Here is a 26,925-nt window from a genome sequence, read left to right on the forward strand (position 1 = left end):
TGTATTTAAGAAGGCAGTCTACTTTATGTCACAACATTGTACATTATTCTTTAAAGGGAGAGAAATAAATGGCTAAAATTATGTTAGACTTTACATCTCCACCCATGTAAAGTAGAAAGCGTTTTAACATGCATTACACTTAAAAAAAAGTTTAATGTTTTATCATTTTAGATTTTAGACCTTGTTTATTGTGTATTGATTTTGTTTAATCATGTGTGGTGTTCTCATCATTAGAACACCCATTATTTGGTATAACAACGGCAATAAGTATATTAAAATATGAAATAAAGCATCTAAGTTCTGTGGCTGAAATATTAATCACTGATATAGGATGTTCAAATGGATATTAGTCTTGTCCATTTTCTGTTAGTGTTATGGGTTTAAAAATAAAAACAAGTCTGTAAAGTGTATAAACAGGGAGGCAGTGCAGTTATAGGGGTAGTTATACGTTCATAATTTACATAAATTCATACTTAATGCATGCATGTTTTTCTACTGATTACTGGGCATGTAATACTTTGTCAAATCATTTCATTATCATTTTAAGCATATTAAGGAAATATATAATTTGGGGGCAAAATCAAGGTTCTAAACATGATTTTTCTTGATGAATAATGCTAAATTCACATAATTGTATGTTTTTCTATAAATAAATTTGTATAACAAATTCCAAATGTTTAAACAATTACCAAATGTGCATATCAGCATGTCCATATGTGCAATGTTTGTATTTTAAAATTTGCCATTTCAAAATCCTTACACATCAGGGACCCATTGCTTACCTAAAATTGTTAGCACCTCAAGTTCAAGTTCAAGTTATTTATTCAAGTTCAAGTGACTTTATTGTCACAAGTTTTGTCACTATATACAAGTACATAGTGAAACGAAACAATGTTTCTCCAGGACCAAGGTGCTACATAAGACAACACAGAACAATTTATACATAAAGTGCACAGGTGCAAACATGTGCAGACAGCACAAGACAGCACAAGACAGTACAAGACAGTACAATGACTACTGGGACAGTGCAGCGCCGACCAGTACACAGTTCTGTTTAAAAGTGAACCTAGTGACAATAGTGCAAAGGGTACAAGAGTACAATACAAGTAGCTGAAATAGTGTAAGCATAAGAGTAGCAGCCTATGTACCATATAATAAGTATTGTAGCAGCATAAACATGTGCAAAAACTTGCAAAAGAATTGCAGAGAGGATGGAGGATGCTCTGTTGTGTGTGAATATATGTATTTGTGTATGTGTGTTCCTTCAGTCCAGTTTCTGAGTATTGAGGAGTCTGATGGCATGGGGGGAAGAAACTGTTGCATAGTCTGGTCGTGAGGGCTTGAATGCTTCGGTACCATTTACCAGACTGCAGGATGGTAAAGAGTGTGTGAGAGGGGTGTGTGGGGTCATCCACAATGCTGGTGGCTTTCCGGGTGTAAATGTCTGTGATGGAGGGAGGAGAGACCCCGATGATCTTCTCAGCTGTCCTCACTATCCGCTGAAGGGTCTTGCGGTCCGAGACGGTGCAATTCCCAATCCAGGCAGTGATGCAGCTACACACCTATCCAGTTTTGCCAGAAAACATGATTCAGTCTCTAAGTTTGCTGCTCAAATGCATGACTAATGCTACAAAAACATTACAGTTTCCCTTTTCTGGAACTATGGGGCCTAACCCAAACAGGTTCCAGCAAGCAACATCCATGAAGACATAGTTTTCCAAGGTTGGTGTGGAAGAACTCGAGTGGCCTGCCAACTGTGCCCCAGGCCTCTTTGCCTGACATCAGTTCATAAAGTCACTGATGCTCTAATGGCTGAATGAGTAAATCCTAACAGCCATGCTCCACAATCTTGTGGAAAGCCTTCCCAGAAGAGTGGAGGTTATCATAACTGCAAAGGGGGACTACATCTGGAATGAGATGTTCAAGAAGTACATATGGGTGTGATAGTCAGGTGTCCACAAACCTTTGGCCATAGAATAAAATATCCTGTAAATAACTAATATTTACCATTAGCTAGAACCTTTCTAACACACTAACACACTAACTTGGTTAAATACAGCCAATTAATGTTAGGAAATTAGCATTTACCTCAACATGCTTTTTAAAATTGGGTGGACTTGATGCCTCATTTTATACAAATCTTTACTCCAGCATATTTAAATATTTCACTGAGGTAGGGCCGTGGACCCTCATCCTCAAGTTCCGTGCTGCAGTCCATTGGCTTATCCATCTTCAAAGCATTCAAGTATCCATTTTTAAAGTTAATCAGCATTATCTACACTGGAAAAAGACAAGATGATGTTTTTCCAGTCTTTAACTGTCCAGTTTTGGTGAGCCTGTGCCCTCTGTAGAATGTGCTGATGCCACGATTGGCTGATTGAATAATTGCAAAAATGTGCAGAATGTGTGTACAGATTTTCTTTAAAAAATGGCCTGTGGGTGTATATGTGCACATGTTTTTATTATACTAATTAACTGTTTGGAAACTGATGAGAGGTCTCACATTGGAAAATGCCAAAAGCCTCACTGAATGTTCTTCTGACTTTTTGAAAATTATCACGACACAATCCACTCAGTCTGCTTGCTACCCATTAGACAGATTGTAGAACTACTGCTCTAAAATGTCAATTGAGAATGAAGGAGAATGAAGAAGGGAGTCATACTTTACATCCTATCAATCAGCTGTACAAAAGTATTTTACAGGAAAAATCAATGAACTAAAAAACTAAAGAAAAGCAAATCCACATCACTTGAAATGTTTTTCAATCAAAAGTATCACACCACTTTTCCATGTAAGGATGTGGCTGCTGTGTGTGGTTGCGTGTGTGCGTGTGACAGAGAGAGCTTTGCATTGCTTATGCACTAGTGATTGGAAGGTTGGAATGTGACATAAATTCCCACAACTGCCGGGCGCCAAATCCACAAAAGCTCAGCTCTAGGCCTCATGTCTCTAGCCTCTAGCTTCATTTGCAAGTTGCTTTGGTTAAAAACACCTGCTAAAACAGTATATATTAAACACAGGCTCAAACAGAGCATAATTAGTTGTTCAAGTCAAACACTGTGACTAATGGCATGTTCTGGGTAATTCCTCAGAGCAGTTTATTTACAGTAATCTGGAGCAGCTCTTACTAGTCTTTGTATGATTTTTTATTGGAAGTAACAGTCTGGAATGTGCAGTTGTCCTGTTGGAATATCCATCTGCTTTGGCATGCCTGTACCATCAGGTCCACTGAATTACACCACAAATGTGTGTTTTCTTTGGAATGAGTTATTTAAGAGCCAGTTACAGAAACAAGCGCTCATTTAGACAGGCTCACGAAAGCCACAAGTTTTTCCAGAATTGGTATATATAATATACACCACACGTGTGTGTGTGTGTGTATGTTTAATGCCGAAACTTGTTTAACCTCTCTGTTCGGTCATAAACATTGTATAGGTGTATGTTTGTCTTAGGTATAAGGTTCTTCACGAAAGCATCCAGATGTAAAAAAAAAATCCATTTGACACCCACAAACACACATGATTATTAGGGAACTAAAGAGTTCTGGAGGGGCACAGTGTTTTTTTTATTTTTGTTTTATTGAGAAACAGTCTGTCTGTGCAAACAAAGTGCTTCTGAGCAGTGTAGACCAGCTGATATTCAGATGAAATAATTGCAAATAATAATTTAAATTCCCATGTCAAAATTTGACTATTATCCGTTTTTCTGTCCTACAGTAATACAGCCAAAAAAAGGACTATTCTAAATTCTCTTTAAATGTTCATATTTTACAGCAGAATGTTTTTAGTAAGTACAATTGAAGGACGCACACATGTATAGGCATATAAATATGTCTGGAAATGAATGTGTCAGTATGTCAGATCTAGTTTGTCATCTCTTATGTTACGCTAATGGAATCATACAGCAGTATCTTCTGCTTACCATTAAGAACCTTTAAGGGTTCCATTATGGGTTCACCAAGAGGGACAACCAAAGAACTTTTAGTGTTTCTATATTTTCTAAGAGTGTTTCTATATTTTCTAAGCCATCTTTACTGAGGTTGGAAATATTTCTGAAGCTTTGTGTGTGTGTGTGTGTGTGTGTGTGTGTGTGTGTGTGTGTGTGTGCATGCGCTCGTGTATGCTACTCTGCAGTATGCCGACAGACTCTGCATGTGCACTTTTGCTGTTTATTTGTTGTGTTATGTGGCATGTTATGAGGGTGTTATGCTGTTTGTAGTTGTTCCTTTGTATGAAAACTATTTCTGATGTGTTTTTCAAATACACCACTTTTCTATCTACACGAAATGGAGAATAGATGATAACATTTATTTGTTAATGATGACACATTCTTTAAATAAATATGACAAATATATTACCTGAATCTAATGTGACCTTTAGTATCACAAAGAATTTTTAACATTTGAAACTGTGTTGACAAAGGCATGTTGCAGGGCTATGAAAATTTAGTGTGTGATCTGTAGCAAGCTTTTCATGGGTATTTATAAGTAGGCAAACATACATACAAAACTGGTTTGGTGTGGGTTTAATCTGTCTTGCTGATTTGATTTGCAAGGATGCTGATGATAACATAGAATATGTACAGGAAATGCAAGAAAAGCCCTGCCCTGAGGGAATAAGACTGTCCTGGGGGCCAGGTGTTCATAAAGAGGAGTATATAATAGAGTGTGAGGGTCTGTGAGCATATCAGTTCCCATTCTATAATAGATAATAGATAAGATAATACCATCATATACAGTTACTATATATGGTGGCAATTTCCCCACCCAAAAAACTGTATTTTTGAATATTTCCTCTTTTTTTTGTATCTCTAGGTGCAGGCAACCCAAAGTGCAAGATCGCCATAGTGATGTGCAAGAACAAGGCATCTGACAGTATCAGCAGGTATCAAACTGTGTTACATCTAATAGATAGATAGGGTGTAGGGGGTAGGGATGATGGTGTACATGATGATTTGGACAGTGCTGATAGGCAGGAATTTGATATTTGTGTGTTTGCACCTGTATCTGACTGTGTCTGCTCTTGTATTAAGAAATACTCTAAAGCCAGCCAACTTGATCTGGAAAGACAGATCAACAAGGTCTACTGGCTTTATTCCACACGTAATCACCTCTTTATGACACAGAATGAATCATTGCATACACACACACACACACACACACACACACACAAACAGAAAGGTCAGGGCTGAACTGTGATCACAATAGAGGTTTGGCTGTCTGCATTTCCATCGCTGATCCATCGGTAAACACAGTTCCCTATTCCTCTCTTACCTTTTACAGAGTAACAGAGATACAAGAAAAGGAAATGAAGGGAAGCATTGAGGCAAAAAAGTGAAAGAATATTGGAAGCAAAACCTTGAAGTAGTAGACCTTCGAAAGAAGTTGTCAGGGTGATATTAATTTCCAGGAAGTCAACAAAATCAATAGAAATTGTTGCATATTTTAATATATCTGTGTAATATTACATTTGAAAATGATAGATTACTAAATTCAGACAGGTCTGTGCACAGTGTTTTTCAAACTTTAAAGGAACTTGTGAACAGCAATAAGTGACAAGAAGTATATGAGAAAGGAAAGGCTTCTATGAAAGACAATTGTCCATATACTACCTTGCAGATGGAATATTGAAGTAGTGGTGGTATTTAAAGTGTCTCTGATCACTGTTTTCTGTGCTAAGAAGTGTGATTATAACCATATGATTATCATCACATGCCTAGTTTTCGTCAGTGTCTCATAATCATAGAGCCCGCAAAACCCACTAAGTCTTTTTAAACTAATATTTGTTGCTGTTTTTGTCATATTTTAAGATTATTTATTCAAATAACATTTTTACCTCAGCTAGGTGCAAATGCCTTTTGTAATATTAAGTTTTTCCCCCAAGGATAATTACATTTTGTATGTCACAGATTGAAAAATTGTATGCAAACAAGTGAAAATAATCTGCACTATTGTACTCTTGTGCAAAGTGGTTCATATGGAATTGCACAAGGTTGTAGAGACCCTGAATTTTACTAAATGTTTTTTTTCCACATTAAGTACAGTAACGTGAAAAATTGGAGTACACCGAATATGCATGGGCATGGAGGAAAAGGTACAATTTAGGCCACATTCTCACAGTGACAGAGATGAAATTTAACTTCTCACATTCACTGCTGTTTAATCTCTAATATTCACTGATATTTATGTACACTTCCTGTGAAATTTCAGGGACACCAGTTTTCTCAAATTTTAAAAAATAATGAGCACTGTCAGTTCTCAATGATAAGTTAAACAACCAAGTTTATTTTGAGAAAAACAAAGTCACATTTTATAAAATTATTTGAGAAAATTGGTGTCCCCAAAATATGCATGTCTGTGTATGTGTCTGCACTTGGATTAAGTAAAATTAAAAATAGACCCAGAAGTAAAGCTCAACAACGCCTGCTGGCTTTATTCCACACATTCTTCTGTATGGCCCACTGTGAATTACTGAACACACACACACACACACAAAAGATCCTGAGTTGTAAGCAACATTCCAAAGAGTAGTTAATGGAAATTGTTGTGTTTCCATTAGGGCTATGCTGATACACAGTGCCTTGCATAAGTATTCAATGCACTTTTCCACATTTGGTAATGTTACAACCTGGAACTGAAATGGATATAATTGGGTTTATATGAAATTAGTCTACACAAAGTACCCCATAATATTAAGGTGGGTTGGGGGGGAAACAATATAGTTTTATTTACAAATAGAAATGTAAATGTTGTGATTAAGGATTCATTCCCATTTCTGTGAAATCCCAGTTGCCAACAGAAGTCAAATAATTAGTTGAATGGTGTTGACCTGTGTGCACTTAGTGTCATATGATCCCAAGAAGGATATATATATATATATATATATATATATATATATATATATTTGAAATAAAACAATCAAGATGTGATCGAAGTGTAGACTTTCAGCTTTATTTTAAGAGGTTCCACAAAAATATGGCATTTAACATTTAGGAATTACAGCCATTTTAAGCAAGGTACGTCCATTTTCAGGGGCTCAAAGGTATTTGGACAATTGACTGACAAGAAGTTAATTGACCAGGTGCGGTCCATTCCCTCATTACTTCAAGACAAATGAAGCAGATAAAAGGTCTGTAGTTCATATCAGGTGTTGAGTTGGCATTTGGCAGCTGTTCGACTGGAGCTACCAATATGAAGTCCAAGGAGATCTCAATGCAAGTGAAGGAGGCCATCATTAGGCTGAAAAAACAACATAAATCTATGAGAGAGCTAGCAAAAACCTTAGGTGTAGCCAAATCAACATTATTAAAAGAGAAAGAAAGCACTGGTGAGCTCAACAACATCGAAAGGCCTACAAGACCACAGAAGACAACTAAAGTGGATGATCGTGAATCCTTTCCTTGGTGAAGAAAAACCCCTTCACAACATCAACAGAAGTCAAGAATACTTTGAAGAAGGTAGGCATATCATTGTCAAAATCTACAATCAAGAGACGCCTTCATGAATGTAAATACAGAGGGTTTACAACAAGGTGCAAACCACTGGTAACATTCAAGAACAGGAAAGCCAGATTTAGACTTTGTTCTGGAATAAGATTCTTTGGACTGATGAAACCAAGATTAACATGTACCAGAATGATGGGAAGAGAATAGTATGGCGAAAGAAAGGAACAGCTCATGATCCAAAGTATACCACATCATGTGTCAAACATGATGGAGACAGTGTTATGGCATGGGCATGTATGGCTGCCAATGGAATGGGCTCACTGGTGTTTATTGATGACGTGACTGCTGACAGAAGTAGAAAGATGAATTCTGAGGCGTATAGGGCTATACTCTCTGCTCACAAATGCTACAAAACTGATAGGATGCCGCTTCACAGTACAGGTGGATAATGACCCTAAACATACTGCGAAAGCAGCTCAAGACTTTTTGAAGGCAAAGAAATGGAATATTCTTCAATGGCCAAGTCAGTCACCTGATCCCAACCCAATAGAGCATGCTTTTCACTTACTGAAGATAAGACTGAAGGCAGAAAGACCCAAAACAAGAACAAGGTCAGTGTAAGGTGGCTGCAAGGAAGGCCTGGCAAAGCATCTCCAGGGAGGAAACTCAGAATTTGGTGATGTCCATGGGCTCCAGACTTCAGACAGTCATTGACTGCAAAGGATTTTCATCCAAGTATTAAAATTATGGGTATATTTACAATTATGTCACTTTGTCCAAATACCTTTGAGCCCCTGAAAATGGAGGTACTTTGTTGAAAATGGCTGTAATTCCTAAATGGTAAATGCCATATTTTTGTGGAACCTCTTACAATAAAGCTGAAAGTCTACACTTCAATCACATCTTCAATCACACCTTTATCACTCTCTCCCACTGATTAGACAACTCAGTGCCAGGCATGCATCCTTACAGCCTGGCCCCTCCCTCCTCCTTGCCACAGTCATGCTCAAGTTCCACTATTAGGGACAATTTATAATGGGAAGGGTTCAAGTCTCAGGCTTTTTTTAGAGGATAATGAGGTAAATATATTGTGCATGCAGAACATTTCAGGTTGGAGACTACTCTTTTTTTATGGGGAGAAGAAAGTGCAATTTAAAAAAAAAAAATCCCCCTCAATTTCGGGTTGAATATCTCTGGTGAGGGACCAGATAGGAACCTGGAATTTTCACTGAAATAAGTTCTCTATAGTAGCATTCTGCTAAATTTTGAGTTTGAGATTCCACTGATTACAGAGCTAGGGCTAGTAGAAATCTGGGAAAAAACCTACTTTATTCATGCGTTTTGAGAAAAGAACAGATGTCATATAAGCATAACAAATAATAATAAAAAATTAACAGTATATTACAGTACCTATGTTTATGATTGATGTACAGTAGCTTATGCTTGTCAGTGAGGTCTAAAATGTTACTGCGTCTGATATTGACAACAGTGAAGCATTATCTATCGCAGGGTTTTTCAAATCTGCAGAGTTTAGTGCCAACCCTCAAACTCACCTGCCTGTAATTTTCTAGTAATCCTGAAGTCCGTGATTAGCTTGTTCAGGTATATTTGATTTGGGTTGGAGCTAAACTCTGCAGGACAGTGGACCTTGAGGGCCAGATTTGAAGAACCCTGATCTATCATGTTGGTACAGGTGTACAGTTGTGCAGACTTGCGCAGACATGCTTTTCAATTCAGTCCACAGCTTTTCTATGGGATTCACGCACACCGATACTTTCATTTTGTTGCCTTTAAGCCATTTTGTTATAACTTTTGGGGGTATTCTTAAGATTATTGTCCTGCTGGAAGACCCAGTTGTGACCAAGTTTTAACTCTGGCTAATCCTCTTTCCTCATGATGCCATCTATTTTCTGAAGTGTACCAATCCCTTTTCGAAAAAAAAACACTACAACATGATGCTGCCACCTCCATGCTTCACATTTGAGATGGTGTTCTTTGGTTTAAAAGCCTCACCCTTTTCCCTCCATAAATAGCACTGACCATTATGGCCAAACAGTTAAATTTTTGTTTCATCTGACCAGAGAACACTCCTCCACAAAGCTGGTGATCACCTGCAAATTTCAGTCTGACTTTTTTATTCTGGTCTTGGAGTTGGGGCTTCTTCCTTGCATGACAGCCTTTTAGGCCGTGGCAAATGTGTGACTATCTTAATAGTGGATGTACATGTTTGATAACTGATGCCACCAACTCCATCACCAGTTCCTTTGTGGTTGTCTTTGGGTTCAGTTGAACCTTTCAGACAAAGATCATTCATCCCTGGCAGTTAACTTGTGCCTCTTTCCTGTGTCACATCTACCATGGACAATCTCCCCCCAGACCGCCAGAGGCCACCCTCACTCATGTTTTTGAACGTCTTCTTTTGTTGTCTGGCTGATTTCCATGTCACTCTTCCTCCCTGCTCATCTGAGGATATTGCTCTGCCTCCTTGCTTTGCGAACAAAGTTATTCCCTCCTCTTGCCTCACTATGGCCTTTGATCCTGCATCTGGCCTTGTCATGGTCATTCCTCCCTTCTCTGGCCTCACTGTAGTCATCACTCCCCTCTCTGGCCTTGCTTTAGATGTCGCTCCCCTCTCTGGCCTCACAGAGGTTGTTGTTCACCTCTCTGGCCCTGGTATGGACATTGCTCTGACAGGGGTCCAAGTTTTGGCCACTTCAGGAGCCAAGCCTTAAGGTGGGGGAGTGCTACGTCATGTCCACCATGGACAGTCTTCCCCCAGGGTTCAGCGAACATTTCAGACCAAAGTTTATTCATCCCTGGGAGTTAACTTGTGCTTCTTTCCTGAATGATGCAGTGTCTGCATGTTACATCCACAATGGACTATCTCCCCCCAGACCAACAGAGGGCACCATTCTCATATTTTTGATCCTCTTCTTTTTGTTGTCTGGCTGATTTCATTTGTTTGTGCTCACCTGAGTTGTATTTCCCTGATTAGTTTCCCTACTTAAGTTCTGTGTTTTCTCTCCTTAGTTGCTTGCCATTTGTTTCCCTGAGAGGTCTGTATCCCTGTTATGTTTTTCTTGTCATAGTCTTGTCTTGATTTTGATTTGTTTTGCTAGTTCTTGGTTCTTTTCCTGCCTTTCGTTTGTTTGTTAGTTGCTTTATTTAATAAAGCTTGTCTGCACTTGCATCCACCTCCCTGGATTTGTTACACTGTGTGGTTCCAAGATTTGTTTATTTGCATACAGTTGTTTGCTTTTTACAGTTGAGTTTGGATTTTCCCATGGTATCATGGGCAAAAAAGGCACTGTCTCTTAATACATAATAATTTATGGTCACATGAAATGTGTGGAGTTGTGAAAAACTGAGATTGAATATCTTTAGCCAAGGTGTATGTAAAATTTTGACCTCAACTATACATAGTTTTTCTAATTACATAATCAGAAATAGAATGTCCTGTATATAATCAGTATTTATCTTTATATAGAACTTGACTTGCTGCCTAGTCACTTATGTTAGCTACTGAATTGATCCTAATATAACCCAGTGACTGTATATATGAGTGGACAGCATGATGCCATTTGTGCATTTTAGAAGACTTTTTGGGTCAAAATGGAAGTTGTCATTTTGCGAAAATTAGAGCCAGTATCTGCGCAGTAGAGACCCTGGAGCCAGAGCATACTCAGTGGATGGTAGTGGCTGGTTTGTTTAAAAGGGAGTGACAGGCTAACCTTACCAAGATATTTCGAGTGTTCACTAAGGCCATATAGTAAATCATAGATTATTATGAAATTTAGCTAGTGTTAGCTGCCTTGGTTTGTGCCATCACTCAGTTTGTTCATGTTGGTTTGGTAGTTATCATCAGAACAACAAGCTAGCTGGGGTCTGTTATAACAGTTTACAGCAAAACAAGACATTTGTAACAAGGCTTTGTAACAGAACTGTCAGGAGCTTCAGGCACATTTTGGTACGTTCATGCGCTTTCATGAGGCTTGCCTGCCATGCACAAAACTATCAATCACCATGTTAACCATGCCCCTTTATTTACTGTCAAATAACTCCTATAAAATGCATTTATCATAAGGAAACATATTGAGGTAAATATCAGGGTCAACTCAACTTGTAAAATCAACAGAATGCTATATCCAAAAATAATTTGTGGAGCTGTGTAGGATTCAAGATTTTATTTGTCACATACACAGTTATATACAGTATATAACATGCAGTGAAATGGAAACCTCGCCTACTCATCCATAGACTGTGCATTTAAAAAAACTAAATTAAAAATTAGAAATAATAAGAAATAAGAAATAGAAAATGTTTGCACAGGAATGTGCAAAAAATAGGAATGTACAAAATATGCAAGTATGTTATGTGTAGTAACAATACAAAGTGAAGTATGCGGAGAGTCCCTTAGTGGAGTGCAGAGTGCGGTGGACATATCTGTGTTGAGGAGGTATTTATGACTCCTCATGTTGAGGAGGTATTAATTTCTGTAAAGCTGCTTTGTGACAATGTTCATTGTTAAAAGCGCTATATAAATAAAATTGAATTGAATTGAGCTGATGGCCTGAGGGAAGAAGCTCCTCTTGAACCTCTCAGTTTTAGCCATCAGACAATGATGTTGCAGCAGGCTGAACAGACAGTTACTGGGGTGGATGGAGTCCTTGATGATTTTAGCAGCTCTGGTACTGCATCGCCTGGTGTAGATGTCATGCAGAGAGGGGAGAGCAGACACGGAGAAGTGCTCAGCTAAGCGCACTACTCTCTGCAGGGCTTTGCAGTCCTGGGCTGAGCAGTTTCCATAAACCGCTGAGATGAGTCAGTGAACTTTCTATAGCCCCAGTATAGAACGTTTTCAAGATTGCTCGGGAGACCCTGAATTTCTTCAGCAGTCTCAGATGGTACAGCTGTTGTCTTGCTTTGTTCACGTAGGCTTGGATGTGATGAGTCCAGGCCAGGTCCTCAGAGTTGTGTAGTCCAAGGTACCTGAAGCTGCTCACACTCTTCACAGGGGTACTGCTGATCTCGAGCAGGGTATAGTCCCACTGTTGCCTCTTCCTGTCCACAACTAGCTCCTTGGTTTTGCTGATGGTCAGAGAGAGACAGTTAGCCTGGCACCAAGCTACCAGGTTCTCTACCTCGTCAAGTTAGGCGGCCTCATTGTTGACGAGGCCTAAACCACTGTGTCTTCAGCAAAATTGACGATAGAACTGGAGCACACACATAGTCATGTGTGTATAGAGCGTAGAGCAGGGGGCTCAGGACACAACCTTGTGGGGATCTAGTTCTCAGGGTGATGGTGTTGGAAGTAAAGTGGCCAACTCTCAATACCTGGGGTCTGCCTGTGAGGAAGTCCAGGACCCAGTCACAGAAGGGGGCATTAAGTCCGAGGTCCCCGAGCTTGGAGGCCAACCTGTATGGGACTGTGGTATTGAAGGCTGAGCTATAGTCTATAAACAGCAGCCTCACATTGTTCCTTTTGTTGCTGTCAGTGTGGGTAATGGTGGTGTGTAGGATGTGAGAGATTGCATCCTCAGTAGGCCTGTTGGGGCGGTAGGTGAACTAGAGTGGGTTGATGGTGTCAGGGATGGAGGAGCAGATGGAGTTTTTGATAAGCCTCTCAAAAACCTTCATGACAAGTGATGTGAGGACTACAGGACGATAGTCATTTAGGCAAGTGGGCTTATTGAGGCCTTTGCATACGATGTCTGTATGCTGTCTGTAAAGGATGTCTTTGTATGCTTCCTTCACTGAAATTAAGGGGCTTAGCCCAAACATATTCCAGCATGACACCCCTGCACACAAAGCAAGGTATATAAAGACATGGTTTGCTAAGGTTGGAGTGGAAGAGCTCAAATAACTCAAGTGGCCAGAACAGAGCCCTGATCTCAACACATTTGGAATGAACTGGATTTCTGACTGCACCCCAGCCCAGCCCACCTCACCTGACATCAGTGTCCAACCTCACTAATGCTCTTGTGGTTGAATGGGCAAATCCCCACTGTGGCATTGTGAACTCTGTTGTAACAGCTGCTGTGCAAAAGAGTGCAGTCAATGCTGTGAGATGCATTGCAGCATCCAACTCAGGCCCAGCCATCTTTAAAGTTTCTGTCACAGCTAGTGTAAAGCCTGTGAGCTGGCAGAGGCTGAAGCAGAACTCTCCCCAGAAGATGGTGAGCCCAGAGTTGAAAATGGTGTCTCAGCATTTATATATATATACATTTATATTTCCTCATTTGGCTGATGGATTTATCCAAAGCAACTTACAACTGAGAGAGGATACAACAGAGCATTAAGGGCCTTGCTCAAGAGCTCAACAGTGGCAGCTTGGTGGTATTGGGATTTGAACTTCCCGTAGGTGTAGGTACCATATATCCACAGATAGGGGGCGTGTCTTCATTATAACTTTATTTATAATTTTTACAGCAACCGGAAGTATGTAAGACAAGTATATGTCACCTCTTGAACAAATAAAAGGGCAACTGGGGATTCACCATAAAAGAGAGAAGCTCTTCAGATGACTTTACTGTCATCTGAAATCGTATTGAGAGAAATGCTCGCCGCTCCAAATAAAATCAACCAATGTTACACGGTAGCATTGTACATGTTTTTGTGTTCCTTTTTTTCCGTGCAAGTTTACTTTCACTTTTAATGAAAAGTGAAACAGCTGCTTTCAGCTTTGTTGGACGGCATGACCTCCACGAGTTATGAAGCTAACTGAACTTCGTCAGGAAGTGAATCTATGAACGGATCAATGTGCAAAATACATGTGAAGACAAACTAAAACAGCCGCATTCCTCTCCTGCTCACAACAAACTCCAAGTAAGACTGTACATCTGGGCAGGAAAAGATAGTGTTTACTATTGTTTCTTTCTAAGTTTTACAGTGTCGAGTAATTTGAAACTGAAAACAGTTTGTTAAAATCAGAATTCTTTTAAACAAAGGGAATCGTGCGTATTGCTGCAAATCTCCTTTTTTCCTCTCTTTAATCTTTGCATGTGATCTCACTCTGTGTTTACTAAGACGGTCACTCAGTCACTGAAAAATAATATCTAAACATATTCTCGTTATTACCATTAATGATTCTGCGCTTTGGAACTTATTTTGTCATTGGAGATACTTTTATAGTTTCTATCGCTGGTCATCCACCAAGTTTTTTTTTTTTTTTTTTTTTTTTTTAAATAAGTTCCCACCATATTTTTATTCCCTATTGTTTTCAATTCAATTCAATTTTATTTGTATAGCGCTTTTAACAATGGACATTGTCACAAAGCAGCTTTACAGAAATAAATGGATTCACAAAAATATATTGTAAATATTTGAATTTATCACTGTGAATTTATCCCTAATGAGCAAGCCACGGTGGCAAGGAAAAACTCCCCGAGATGATATGAGGAAGAAACCTTGAGAGGAACCAGGCTCAAAAGGGAACCCATCCTCATCTGGGTGCAATGGATAGTGCGATTATAAATAAATCCCTTCTATTGTGTACTATATGGACAAATAGTGCAATTGTGCAACCAATAAATTCATAACAGTTTTTGCAAGAAGTCCGGCTGGTTAAAATCTATCCACTGTCCACTGATGGAGTCCTGAGTACGAAGCTGCTCGTGGCAACTGCAGCCCCAAAGCCACTACAGCAATCGCAGTTCCAAGCCATTACAGTACAGCTCCCCATATGTGATCCCCAAGCCATCTCCACAGCCCCCAGGTGGCACCATCCCCAGCAATCCAAACAGTTCTTCAGGCAGTCCATATGGGGCCCCAGCAGCAGCGAGCAACTCAACCGATGAGAACTCCAACCAGAAGTAGGGCATCAGGATGGGTCAGGCAGCGAGGAGGAGCAGAAGGGGTCAGGATCACTGGCATCACTGGCATCTCAGAAGTAGCATGTGTAGCTCGACAGAGAGTGAGGGAGAGAGAGAGATGGAGAGAAAGGAAAAGATTGTTAGGTGAGCTTTTGTCCTCTAATGGTTAAGCACAATGTACTTTGCATGCAGAGTGCAAGCAGGGACTCCGGCAAGACTAGCTATGACAGCATAACTAAAAGGGAGAGCCAGAAGCTAACACAGACATGAAGGCACCCTGGGACATAAGGCAGCCAGCCACTCCACCGTCGACAAACCTGAGTGAACGTGTGAGAGTGGGGGGGCGACAGCATCCAAACATCCCAGTTCACCACAAAACTCTATGCCTGTGAAACCCTCCAGACCTGCCCCTGTACCTAAGAAAGGCTTGACTAAACAAATATGTTTTCAGCCTTGACTTAAACACTGAGACTGTGTCTGAGCCCCGAACACTAAGTGGAACCCCAGCTGTAGCCCGCATTATAAGAGGTACCAACAAATAGCCTGCACCTTTTGATCTGAGTATGCGTGATGGATCATAAAAGACCAAAAGTTCGCTCAGGTACTGTGGCGCGAGACCATTTAGTGCTTTATAGGTCAATAGTAGTATTTTATAATCAATACAAAATTTGATTGGGAGCCAATGCAGTGTGGATAAGATAGGGGTGATGTGGTCATATCTTCTGGTTCTAGTAAGGACTCTCGCTGCTGCATTCTGGACTAACTGGAGCTTGGTTATTCATCTACTGGAACATCCAGACAGTAAGGCATTACAATAATCCAATCTAGAGGTAAGAAAAGCATGAACTAATTTTTCTGCATCGTGTAGTGACAATATATTTCTTATTTTAGCAATATTTCTGAGATGAAAGAAAGCAATCCTAGTTATATTATCTACATGAGCTTCAAAAGAAGTCGATAATCACACCAAGGTCTTTTACTGCTGCACATGATGAAACAGAAAGGTCATCCAGAGTTATTATGTAATCAGAAAGCTTACATCTAGCTGCATGTGGTCCTAGTACAAGTACTTCTGTCTTGTCAGAATTAAGTAAGAGAAAGTTAATAAGCATCCAGTTTCTAAAGTCTTTTACACATTCCTCAACTTTATTAAGCTGGTGTCTGTCATCTGGCTTTGCTGAAACATACAACTGTGTGTCATCAGTGTGACAGTGGAAGCTAATACCATGTTTACAAATAATTTCGCCCAGAGGTAGCATATATAGAGAAAAGAGCAATGGGCCTAAAACAGAGCCTTGCGGAACACCAAACTTTACCTTAGCATGAGAAGAGAAGTCACCATTTACGTTTACAAACTGATAGCGATCAGTCAAATAAGACCTGAGCCAGGAAAGGGCTGTTCCCTTAATGCCTACTACATTTTCTAGTCTATCGAGGAGAATAGCATGATCAATGGTATCAAAAGCTGCACTAAGGTCAAGCAGCACCAGCAAGGAGACACAACCCTGATCAGAGGCCAGTAGTAAGTCATTTACAACTTTTATCAGTGCTGTCACTGTGCTATGATGAGGCCTAAATCCTGACTGATACATTTCATGAATGTTATTCCTATGTAAGTATGAGCATAGCTGCTGTGCTAAACCTTTTCTAGGACCTTGGAAATAAAGGGGAGGTTTGATATTGGTCTATAGTTAGACAGCTGACAGGGGTCAAGGTCAGGTTTTTTAATCAAGGGCTTGATAACTGCTAATTTAAAAGATTTAGGTACATAGCCAATGCTAAGGGAAGAATTGATTATCTTTAAAAGAGGTTTGATTGTTTCAGGAATTATCTGTTTGAGGAAACAAGTAGGTAAAGGATCTAGCATACAGGTTGATGATTTTGATGATGAAATTAGTGAAATTAGTTCAGTCTCTTCAAGGGGAGTAAAGCATTGTAGTTGTTTATCTAATATTATCATATTATCATCTACAGGGTTAGTTATAGAACTGTCTGGTTTTAAATTAATAGTCTGAATTTCTAGCCTGATATTTTCAATTTTACCATTGAAAAAATTCATGAAGTCATCGCTGCTATATAATGATTGTGTGCGTGTTTCTATTGTGGTCTTATTCCTAGTTAATTTTGCTACAGTATTAAATAAGAATCTAGGATTATTTCTATTATCTTCAATTAGGGTGGAGAGATACATTGATCTAGCAGCACTAAGAGCTTTCTTATAGCTCAAAAGGCTCTCCTTCCATGCTATTTGAAATACTACCAAGTTAGTTTGACGCCATTTACGTTCTAGTTTTCGAGTGGTCTGTTTTAAAGTTCGTGTGTGATCGCTATACCAGGGTGCTAGCTTTTTCTCCCTAATTATTTTTCTTTTTAGTGGAGCTACTTTATCTAGCGAGTTGCAGAACGTTGATTCTAAACATTCAGTTGCCTGGTCAAGTTCTTCGGGATCAGACGGTGATCCAATCATGGTTGATAAATCTGGGAGATTACTGATAAAACTCTGTGCAGTTGTTGATGTGAACGTACGTTTGACATGGTGATGTGGCAAGGTGCATATACTATGATTAATACACATTTTAAATGAGATGAGGTAATGATCTGAGATAGCTTCAGACTGTGGACATGAGACTATATTTTCTATATTTAATCCGAATATTAGTATTAAATCAAGAGTGTGACCACCACTATGGGTGGGTCCTATTACATTCTGATTAACCCCTACAGAATCTAGAATGGACACAACTGCTGTTCTCAGAGGGTCTTCTGGATTATCAAAATGAATATTAAAGTCTCCAACAATTAATGCCTTGTCTAAAGAAACAACCAGGTTAGAGATGAAATCCGCAAATTCACATAGGAATTCCGAATATGGCCCTGGGGGTCTGTAAATAATAATTACTGGAATCACCTGGGTAGACTTATTTTTAGTGGCTACGTATGTCATGTTAGAATAAAGAACTTCAAATGCATTGAATATATAACTAGGTTTTTGTGTGACGGCTAGATTATCATTATAGATGACTGCGACGCCTCCTCCTCTGCCAGTTAGACGGGGCTGATGTATGTAACTGTACCTGGGAGGACTAGCTTCATTTAATGCTACAAACTCGTTTGGTTTAATCCACGTTTCTGTTAAACACAGTACATCAAACTTCTGATCAGTAATGGTTTCATTAACAATAAGCGCTTTAGACATAAGAGATCTAATATTCAACAGTCCTAGCTTCAGATCAACGGTGCTGGCTATGCATTCGTTTTGGTTTAATTTTATGTTAATTAGGTTACTAAAACAAACTGTCTGAGTATGTCTATAATTTTGTTTAGCTCGGGGAACAGACACAGTCTCAATACGGTGGAACCTAAGTGACGACTCAGTGCAGGTAGCAGACGGTCGGTTTAGCCTGCCTGTCTGCTCCCTGGCCTTGGCCCTGGATTGTCACCGATTAACTAGGCCTGTTCTGAGACTATGTGCTATGCTGCAAGAAATGAGAGCAGCACCTTCCCAAGTGGGATGGACACCGTCCCGCCCTAACAGGCCAGCCTTGCCCTCAAAGATAGTCCAATTATCTATAAAGCCCACATTGTTTTCGGAGCACCACCTGGACATCCAGCAGTTCAGCGACCATAACCTGCTGTAAGCTACATCACTACGCCGCATTGGGATGGGGCCAGAGCATACTACAGCATCGGATATCGCCTTCGCTAAATTACACACCTCTACCAAGTTACTCTTAGTAACCTCAGACTGACGAAGGCGTATATCATTATCTCCTACATGAATAATTATCTTTGAGAACCTGTGCTTGCCTAAGACTCTAAGATTACCTGCTATGTCCGGTGCCCTGGCTCCCGGTATACACCTAACTAAAGCTGCTGGTGCCCCTAAAGGCCTAGCTAATTTCACGTGCCGCAAGATAGAGTCACCTATAACCAGAGCTCTTTCAGGTTTCTCAGCGGGTGCTTCACTAAGGAGAGCAAACCTGTTGGACACGTGAAGCGGAGAGGAGTGGTGCTCCTGTGGGCAAGCCTTAGTGTTAGCTTTGGCTTTGCTGTGTCTGAATATCCCTACTACCCTACTATGCAGTAGGCGAAAACAGTACTCCAAGGGAGTAGTATGTCCGAATTCTCAGTTTTCATAAAACAGTAGGCGAGAAATCCCCAGATGACCTTCTGCTTCTGCTGAGATTCTGCAGTATGGAACCAGTGGACACTGCGCTATCCCATAAGACTTTAAAGCTTTTAGAAACCAAGTGATTTTTGTTCTCAACTAAAACTGAGGTGTTAATAATTTTGACTTGTTTAAAGGTCAGTCAATTTAATTTCTAATTAAAAGTCTAAACTTAAATGGTATGTTCTAAGAGACTGATTAATAAGACTGATTTAATGAGCCTAAACATTTTGAGATTGATTGATACATTGCTGGTATGTACCTTGTATTTCCAGTGCTTCCTGTATAAACGGAACCATTTCCCTTACATCAGTAACCCAGTGCCTTAACCAGTCAGCTGTCACTAACTCTATTTTGACTCTGGAAGGACATCACAGATATGACTGTACTCATAGTTTCCTTGTGCTTCTTTGATTAAGGTTGAGGACGATGACTAGCCATTGAGCTATACAGAGCCTCCATGTTGACTGGTCTTAGCTTGTAGGTCATTGATTACACTTGAGCCATGTCTGCTCCCATGTTTTGAGATATAGTTGTTGATTCATCTAGAAATTAACTCTTTGTTTTAGGACATTCATCTCTACTGACCTGTGCAGAGTCATTTTCTATTCACTGTACTGTGCTCTTTTCTGGCCGAGTAAGTTCTTCCTTCGGCATTTTCTCCTATGAATAATTCACATTACCTGCCAACTAGATAATTAGTGGCACTTGTAGCTAATGCTTTGCTGTCTTGGTTGAGTGGTTTTCTCTCAAAATACTACACACTGTTTATGCAATACAAAGCCCTGTAGTGTTCTTCTAAAATATTTGTAATATAGAAGAAAGTATACTGAATGAGGTAGAATGGAATGAGAGGAAGCTACCTCCAGCTTTGAAGGACAGGATACCTGTATCTCTGTCCCAATATGCTAAGTAGATAGCTCTATACCCTGTTCATGTAGCTTTGTGTGTAGAGATGAGAAGGAGAAAGGTAATGATTTCTGTATGATGGCAGTATATTCTGTACTTACTGCATCATTTGGTGCTATGTGACTTAAGGACGTATTGAGGTATTACACAGTGCCCCTGGTGGTTAGGAAGCATGAAATAGAGATGCACCAGTTTGAGTATCAGGTTTACAGTATGTCTAAAATACACTCACTGTCCACTTTAATAAGAACACCTGTACACCTGCTCATTTATGCAGTTAGCCAATCAGTCAATCATGTGGCAGCAGCGCAGTGCATAAAATCATGAAGATACAGGTCAAGAGCTTCAGGTAATGTTCACATCAAACATCAGAATGAAGGAAAAGTGTGATATCTATGACTTTAACTGTGGCATAGTTGTTGGTGACAGATGATCGGGTTTGAGTATTGCAGAAACTGCTGATCTCCTGGGATTTATACACACAACAATCTCTAGAGATTGGACAGTACTATATCAGTACTACAAAATTACATTCCTACTCTCTGAAATAGAAATTTTCACTACTTATGGAGTGACTCATAAGTTACTAAATAATATGCTATAAGGTGAATTACTGAATAATAAGATGGGAGTTTAGGGGTTAAGTCATAGAGTGGGCCAGTGTGCCAATACATATTTGCCAGATGTGAATGACTTATCTCTGTCCTGGCCAAAAAAACAGTTCTCAATTTCTCTTGTTCTCTTTCCTTGGACCAGGCTATACCTCAAAACATGGGAGCATGTAGAAAAGATGTGCACTATGTTTGATTTGTTTGTGTGTGACTGTTTATGGGTGTGGATAAGGGTGTGAGAATGGAAGAGAGTGCTGTCAAAATTAGGAAGAATAACATCTCCACCCAGTAGACGAGAGTGAAAAAGAAACGTCAGGGAGATGGAACAGGGAATATGTGTTGATTCCTCACAGAGCATGTGCCTGATGGCCTTAACAGAACTGCACCAGCTGTACTTAAACAACCAGTGTAATTTCACATTTTATTTACTAGAACAGATGGAAATTGGACTTCTACTTAAAGAGTATCACTAGTAAAGTATAATATTCATATAATAGTTTTAATAATCATATGCAATATTGTCAAAATGGATTATGGATGTTTACATTTTTAGATTTTGTTGGGAACCAAATGTCCCCACAAAGATAAGTATATCTGAGACTTTTGACCTTCTGGGGACATTTGGCTGGTCCCCAAAAGGACAAATGCCAAAAAAAAAAAAAATTACTTAATTAATTCTATTAAAAGAAAAACCTGGGGTTTACTGGGGTTAAAGTTAGGGTTAGATTTAATTCTAAGCATAGCAGTAATTAGGTCTAATTATGTAAGCATTAATGTTTGTGTGTGTGTGTGTGTATTAGACATGATCAGCACAGTATGATTTTGGTTCCTATGGACACACCTGGTGTGAGGAAGGTCCGACCTCTTACTGTGTTTGGACAAGATGGTAAGCTCCAGTGTTTATCCGTTTATGCGTCTCTCTGCAATTTTACTGTCTTTTCAACCATTCTGTTTTTTGTACAGTTTTATTATACTTAAATGTTTTTTTTTTCGTTGTCAAAATAGATGTACCTCTTTAACACAAAACTCACCTTTACATTAAAGAGGTTATGTTTCAATTAAAAAGGGGTTTTGTGTCTGTTAAATATTAATATTGTAAATAATAATAACTATTAAATATTTTATATTGCTCAATTGCTGCTATAAAGATCAATTTTGCAATTGCACTTTATATAACATACACCTTATATCAGGGGTGTCCAATCTTATCCAGAAAGGGCCGGTGTGGTGCAGGTTTTCATTCCAACCAAGCAGGAGCCATACCTGAGTCTATTGAAAGCCAAGGTCAACTGATTAAATAGGTGGAATCAGGTGTGGCTCCTGCTTGATTGGAATGAAAACCTGCACCCATACTGGCCCTTTCTGGATAAGATTGGACACCCCTGTCTTATATAATACACACTTCCTGTAGGATAAAAAGATTAACTTTGGCATGAACTCACTCCCTGTGAGAATTCTTTTGGCATGTCTTATCCATGGACCTCCTTGCTGTGTACATATAAAAAGTAGTATGCACTTGCAATGCTGATTTTGTGTCAGTGTTGGTGATATTTATCTTCCACCTCTTTGATCTCTACAGATGCATGTCATGGTGGCCATTTTGAGATACACTTTGACAATGTACATGTTCCAGCATCCAACATTCTTCTAGGTGAGATAGTATATTTAGACCAGGAGTCTATCTACAGTGGCTTGCAAAAGTATTCAACCTTAAAAACACTGCCTGATATATGTATTCACCTCCCCCAGATTCCGGAAGCTCCTGATGAAAGAGATTGTCTTAATGCGGACATAGTTGACTTATAATTGGCATACATCTGTGAAATATTAAAGCAGCTCCAATTTTCTGAACAAAATTCAATTCAATTTTATTTGTATAGCGCTTTTAACAATGGACATTGTCACAAAGCAGCTTTACAGAAATAAATGGATTCACAAAAAAAATATATTGTAAATATGTGAATTTATCCCTAATGAGCAAGCCAGAGGTGACGGTGGCAGGGAAAACTCCCTGAGACAATAAGAGGAAGAAACCTTGAGAGGAACCAGGCTCAGAAGGGAACCCATCCTCGTATGGGTGCAACGGATAGTGCAATTATAAATAAATTCCTTCTATTATTGTGTACTATATGGACAAATAGTGCAATTGTGCAACCAATAAATTCATAACAGTTTTTGCAAGAAGTCCGGTTGGTTAAAATCTATCCACTGTCCACTGATGGAGTCCTGAGTACAAAGGTGCTCGTGGCAACCGCAGGCCCAAAGCCACTACAGCAATCGCAGTCCCAAGCTATTTCAGTACAGCTCCCCATATGTGATTCCCAAGCCATCTCCACAGCCCCCAGGTGGCACTATCCCCAGCAAACTAAAAGGTTCTTCAGGCCGTCCATATGGGACCACCCCCAGCAGCAGCGAGCCAACTCAACCGATGAGAACTCCAACCAGAAGTAGGGCATCATGATGGGTCAAGCAGCGAGGAGGAGCAGAAGGGGCATCAGGACGGGTCAGACAGCGAGGAGGAGCAGAAGGGGTCAGGATCAAAGAAAGCTCTACCCCCAGCTGTAGCATGCACTATTCGAGGTACCAACAAATAGCCTGCACCTTTTGATCTAAGTAGTCGTGGCGGATCATAAAAGATCAAAAGTTCGCTCAGGTACTGTGGCGCGAGACCATTTAGTGCTTTATAGGTCAATAGTAGTATTTTATAATCAATACGAAATTTGATTGGGAGCCAATGCAGAGAGAGGGGTGATGTGGTCATATCTTTGGTTCTAATAAGGACTCTTGCTGCTGCATTCTGGACTAACTGGAGCTTGTTTATGCATCTACTGGAACATCCAGACAGTAAGGCATTACAATAATCCAATCTAGAGGTAAGAAAAGCATGAACTAATTTTTCTGCATCGTGTAGTGACAATATATTTCTTATTTTAGCAACATTTCTGAGAGGAAAGAAGGCAACCCTAGTTATATTATCTACTTGAGCTTCAAAAGAAAGACTAGAGTCAGTAATCACACCAAGGTCTTTTACTGCTGCACATAATGAAACAGAAAGGCCATCCAGAGTTATTATGTAATCAGAAAGCTTACTTCTAACTGCATGTGGTCCTAGTACAAGTACTTCTGTCTTGTCAGAATTAAGTAAGAGAAAGTTAATAAACATCCAGTTTCTAATGTCTTTTACACATTCCTCAACTTTATTAAGCTGGTGTCTGTCCTCTGGCTTTGCTGAAACATACAAGTGTGTGTCATCAGCGTAACAGTGGAAGCTAATACCATGTTTACGGATAATTTCGCCCAGAGGTAGCATATATAAAGCAAAGAGCAGTGGGCCTAAAAGCCTTGCAGGACACCAAACTTTACCTTAGTATGAGAAGTCACCATTTACATTTACAAACTGATATCGATCAGTCAAATAAGACCTGAGCCAGGAAAGGGCCGTTCTCTTAATGCCTACTACATTTTCTAGTCTATCAAGGAGAATAGCATGATCAATGGTATCAAAAGCTGCACTAAGGTCAAGCAGCACAAGCAAGGAGAAACAACCCTGATCAGAAGCCAGTAGTAAGTCATTTACCACTTTAACCAATGCTGTCTCTGTGCTATGATGAGGCCTAAATCCTGACTGATACATTTCATGAATGTTATTCCTATGTAAGTATGAGCATAGCTGCTGTGCTAAACATTTTCTAGGACCTTGGAGATAAAGGGGAGCCTCAGTTGAATTGTTATTAAAGATACTGGAAAAAAGTGAAAATGAACACTAAGGAGTATTCTAAGGAAATTAATGATAGGGTAATAGAATTTCATAACTTGGGAATAGGGCGTAAAATTATATCTAAGAGGTTGGACATCCCAGTAAGCACTGTTGGATCAATAATGAGGAAGTGGATCACAGCTGCATCACACCAAGCACTACTTAGACGAGGCCACAGTGAGGCCAACAGTCACCCTGAAGCAGTTACAGAGTACAGTAACTGAGAGTGGACTGAATGCGCACCAGACAACCATTTCAAGAGCTCTCCATAATTGAGGACTGCATTGAGGAGGGTGGCTAGAAGGAAACCATTGCCCAAGAACAGCCACATGAAAGCACAATAGTGAGCCAGTGAAGATGTTTTTTTTTTTTTTTTTTTTTTTTTTAGGTGTGATGAGACCAAAATCAAGATACTGTATTTGGGGAAGTTCCAAAGTTAGGGTTAGTGCTATGTTTGGTGCAAACTTAATGCAGGCCATAACTCAATTAACACCATCCCTACAGTGAAGTATGGTGGTGGCAGCATCATACTCTGTGGGCACACAGAACCTGGTCATCTTGTGAAAATTGAATTACAGGAGAACCTGTTCAGTCTTCTTAATAAAAAAAAAAAACCCTAAAGCTTGGAAGAAACTTCACCTTTCAGCAGAACAATGGTCCCAAACGCAAGGCCAAAGCAATGCAGGAGTGGTTATAAGCAAAAAAGATGAATGTAATCTAGACAAACCTGAAGACTTTTTTCGAATTGTTTTTTCGAATTGTTTTGCCGGGAGTTTCTTGCCTGCATCGGCATCTTAACTATACTGTTTCTTTCTTTTTTTAAATCAATAATTTTGTGCTATCGTTTTTTTCATCTGTTGTATTTTTCACGTTCTCTTCTACCGTATTTTCATTTTTTTTTCTCTGGAAGAGCGCTTTTGTATTTTGTCAAGACAGTGAGTGGAGGTCATCCACACCGGATCCACGCCATCTAAAATAACATCAACAAATCTTCGACTAAGGTGCGTTAAACAACATGTCTAACATTCAGCTTGTTCAGTGTGTTGAGTGCAGGATGTTTAGTCACTCTTCCTCCGTCGTTAGTAATAGCTTTATTTGTGATAAACGCATGTTAGTTAACTCTCTGACAGAGAAGATTGCAGCATTAGAAGTGCGCATCCAGGCTCTTGAGAGGGTTAGTGAGAGTGAGAGCAGCGTAGTTTCTGTAGGGGAAAGTCTGGATGCCTTAGGCAGAGTTAGTAATACCCCAACTCTGGCATTAGAGCCTTTACAGCGGGTCGAAAGGGTGACGTCTTGGCGGCATAATCGCAAAGCCAAAGCTAACACTAAGGCTCGCCCTCGGGAGAACCACTCCTCTCCGCTTCACGTTTCCAACAGGTTTGCTCTCCTTAGTGAAGCACACACTGAGAAACCTGAAAGAGCCCTGGTTATCGGTGACTCTATCTTGCGGCACATGAAATTAACTAGGCCTTTAGGGGCACCAGCAGCTTTAGTTAGGTGTATACCGGGAGCCAGGGCGTCGGACATAGCAGGTAATCTTAGGGTCTTAGGCAAGCACAGGTTCTCAAAGATAGTTATTCATGTAGGAGCTAATGATATATGCCTTTGTCAGTCTGAGGTTACTAAGAGTAACATGGTAGAGGTGTGTAAATTAGTGAAGGCGATGTCCGATGCTGTAATATGCTCTGGCCCCATCCCAATACGGCGTAGCGATGTAGCTTACAGCAGGTTATGGTCGCTGAACTGCTGGATGTCCAGGTGGTGCTCCGAAAACAATGTGGGCTTTATAGATAATTGGACTATCTTTGAGGGCAAGGCTGACCTGTTAGGGCGGGACGGTGTCCATCCCACTCGGGAAGGTGCTGCTCTCATTTCTAGCAGCATAGCACATAGCACAGCATAGCCTCAGAACAGGCCTAGTTAATCGGTGACAATCCAGGGCCAAGGCCAGGGAGCAGACAGGCAGGCTAAACCGACCGTCTGCTAGGTGCACTGAGTCGTTACTTAGGTTCCACTGTATTGAGACTGTGTCTCTTCCCTGAGCTAAACAAAATTATAGACATACTCAGACTGTTTGTTTTAGTAACCTAATTAACATAAAATTAAATCAAACCGAATGCATAGCCAGCACCGTTGATCTGAAGCTAGGACTGTTGAATATTAGATCTCTTACGTCTAAAGCGCTTATTGTTAATGAAAGCATTACTGATCAGGAGTTTGATGTG

General features: G+C 39.9%; 1 protein-coding gene across 2 annotated transcripts in view; it reads left to right on the forward strand.

Annotated features, from left to right (window-relative positions):
* acad11 (acyl-CoA dehydrogenase family, member 11) overlaps positions 1-26,925 on the forward strand; it is a 107,883-nt gene that overhangs the window by 59,000 nt on the left and 21,958 nt on the right. For both annotated transcript variants that reach the window (XM_026938041.3, XM_026938040.3), the window contains exons 15-17: positions 4,815-4,884; positions 21,744-21,829; positions 22,523-22,594. In XM_026938041.3, the coding sequence (XP_026793842.1) occupies positions 4,815-4,884; positions 21,744-21,829; positions 22,523-22,594 (228 nt within the window). The remainder of the gene's footprint in view (positions 1-4,814; positions 4,885-21,743; positions 21,830-22,522; positions 22,595-26,925) is intronic.

Source organism: Pangasianodon hypophthalmus, chromosome 22, assembly GCF_027358585.1.
Source record: "Pangasianodon hypophthalmus isolate fPanHyp1 chromosome 22, fPanHyp1.pri, whole genome shotgun sequence".
Classification (NCBI taxonomy): domain Eukaryota; kingdom Metazoa; phylum Chordata; class Actinopteri; order Siluriformes; family Pangasiidae; genus Pangasianodon; species Pangasianodon hypophthalmus.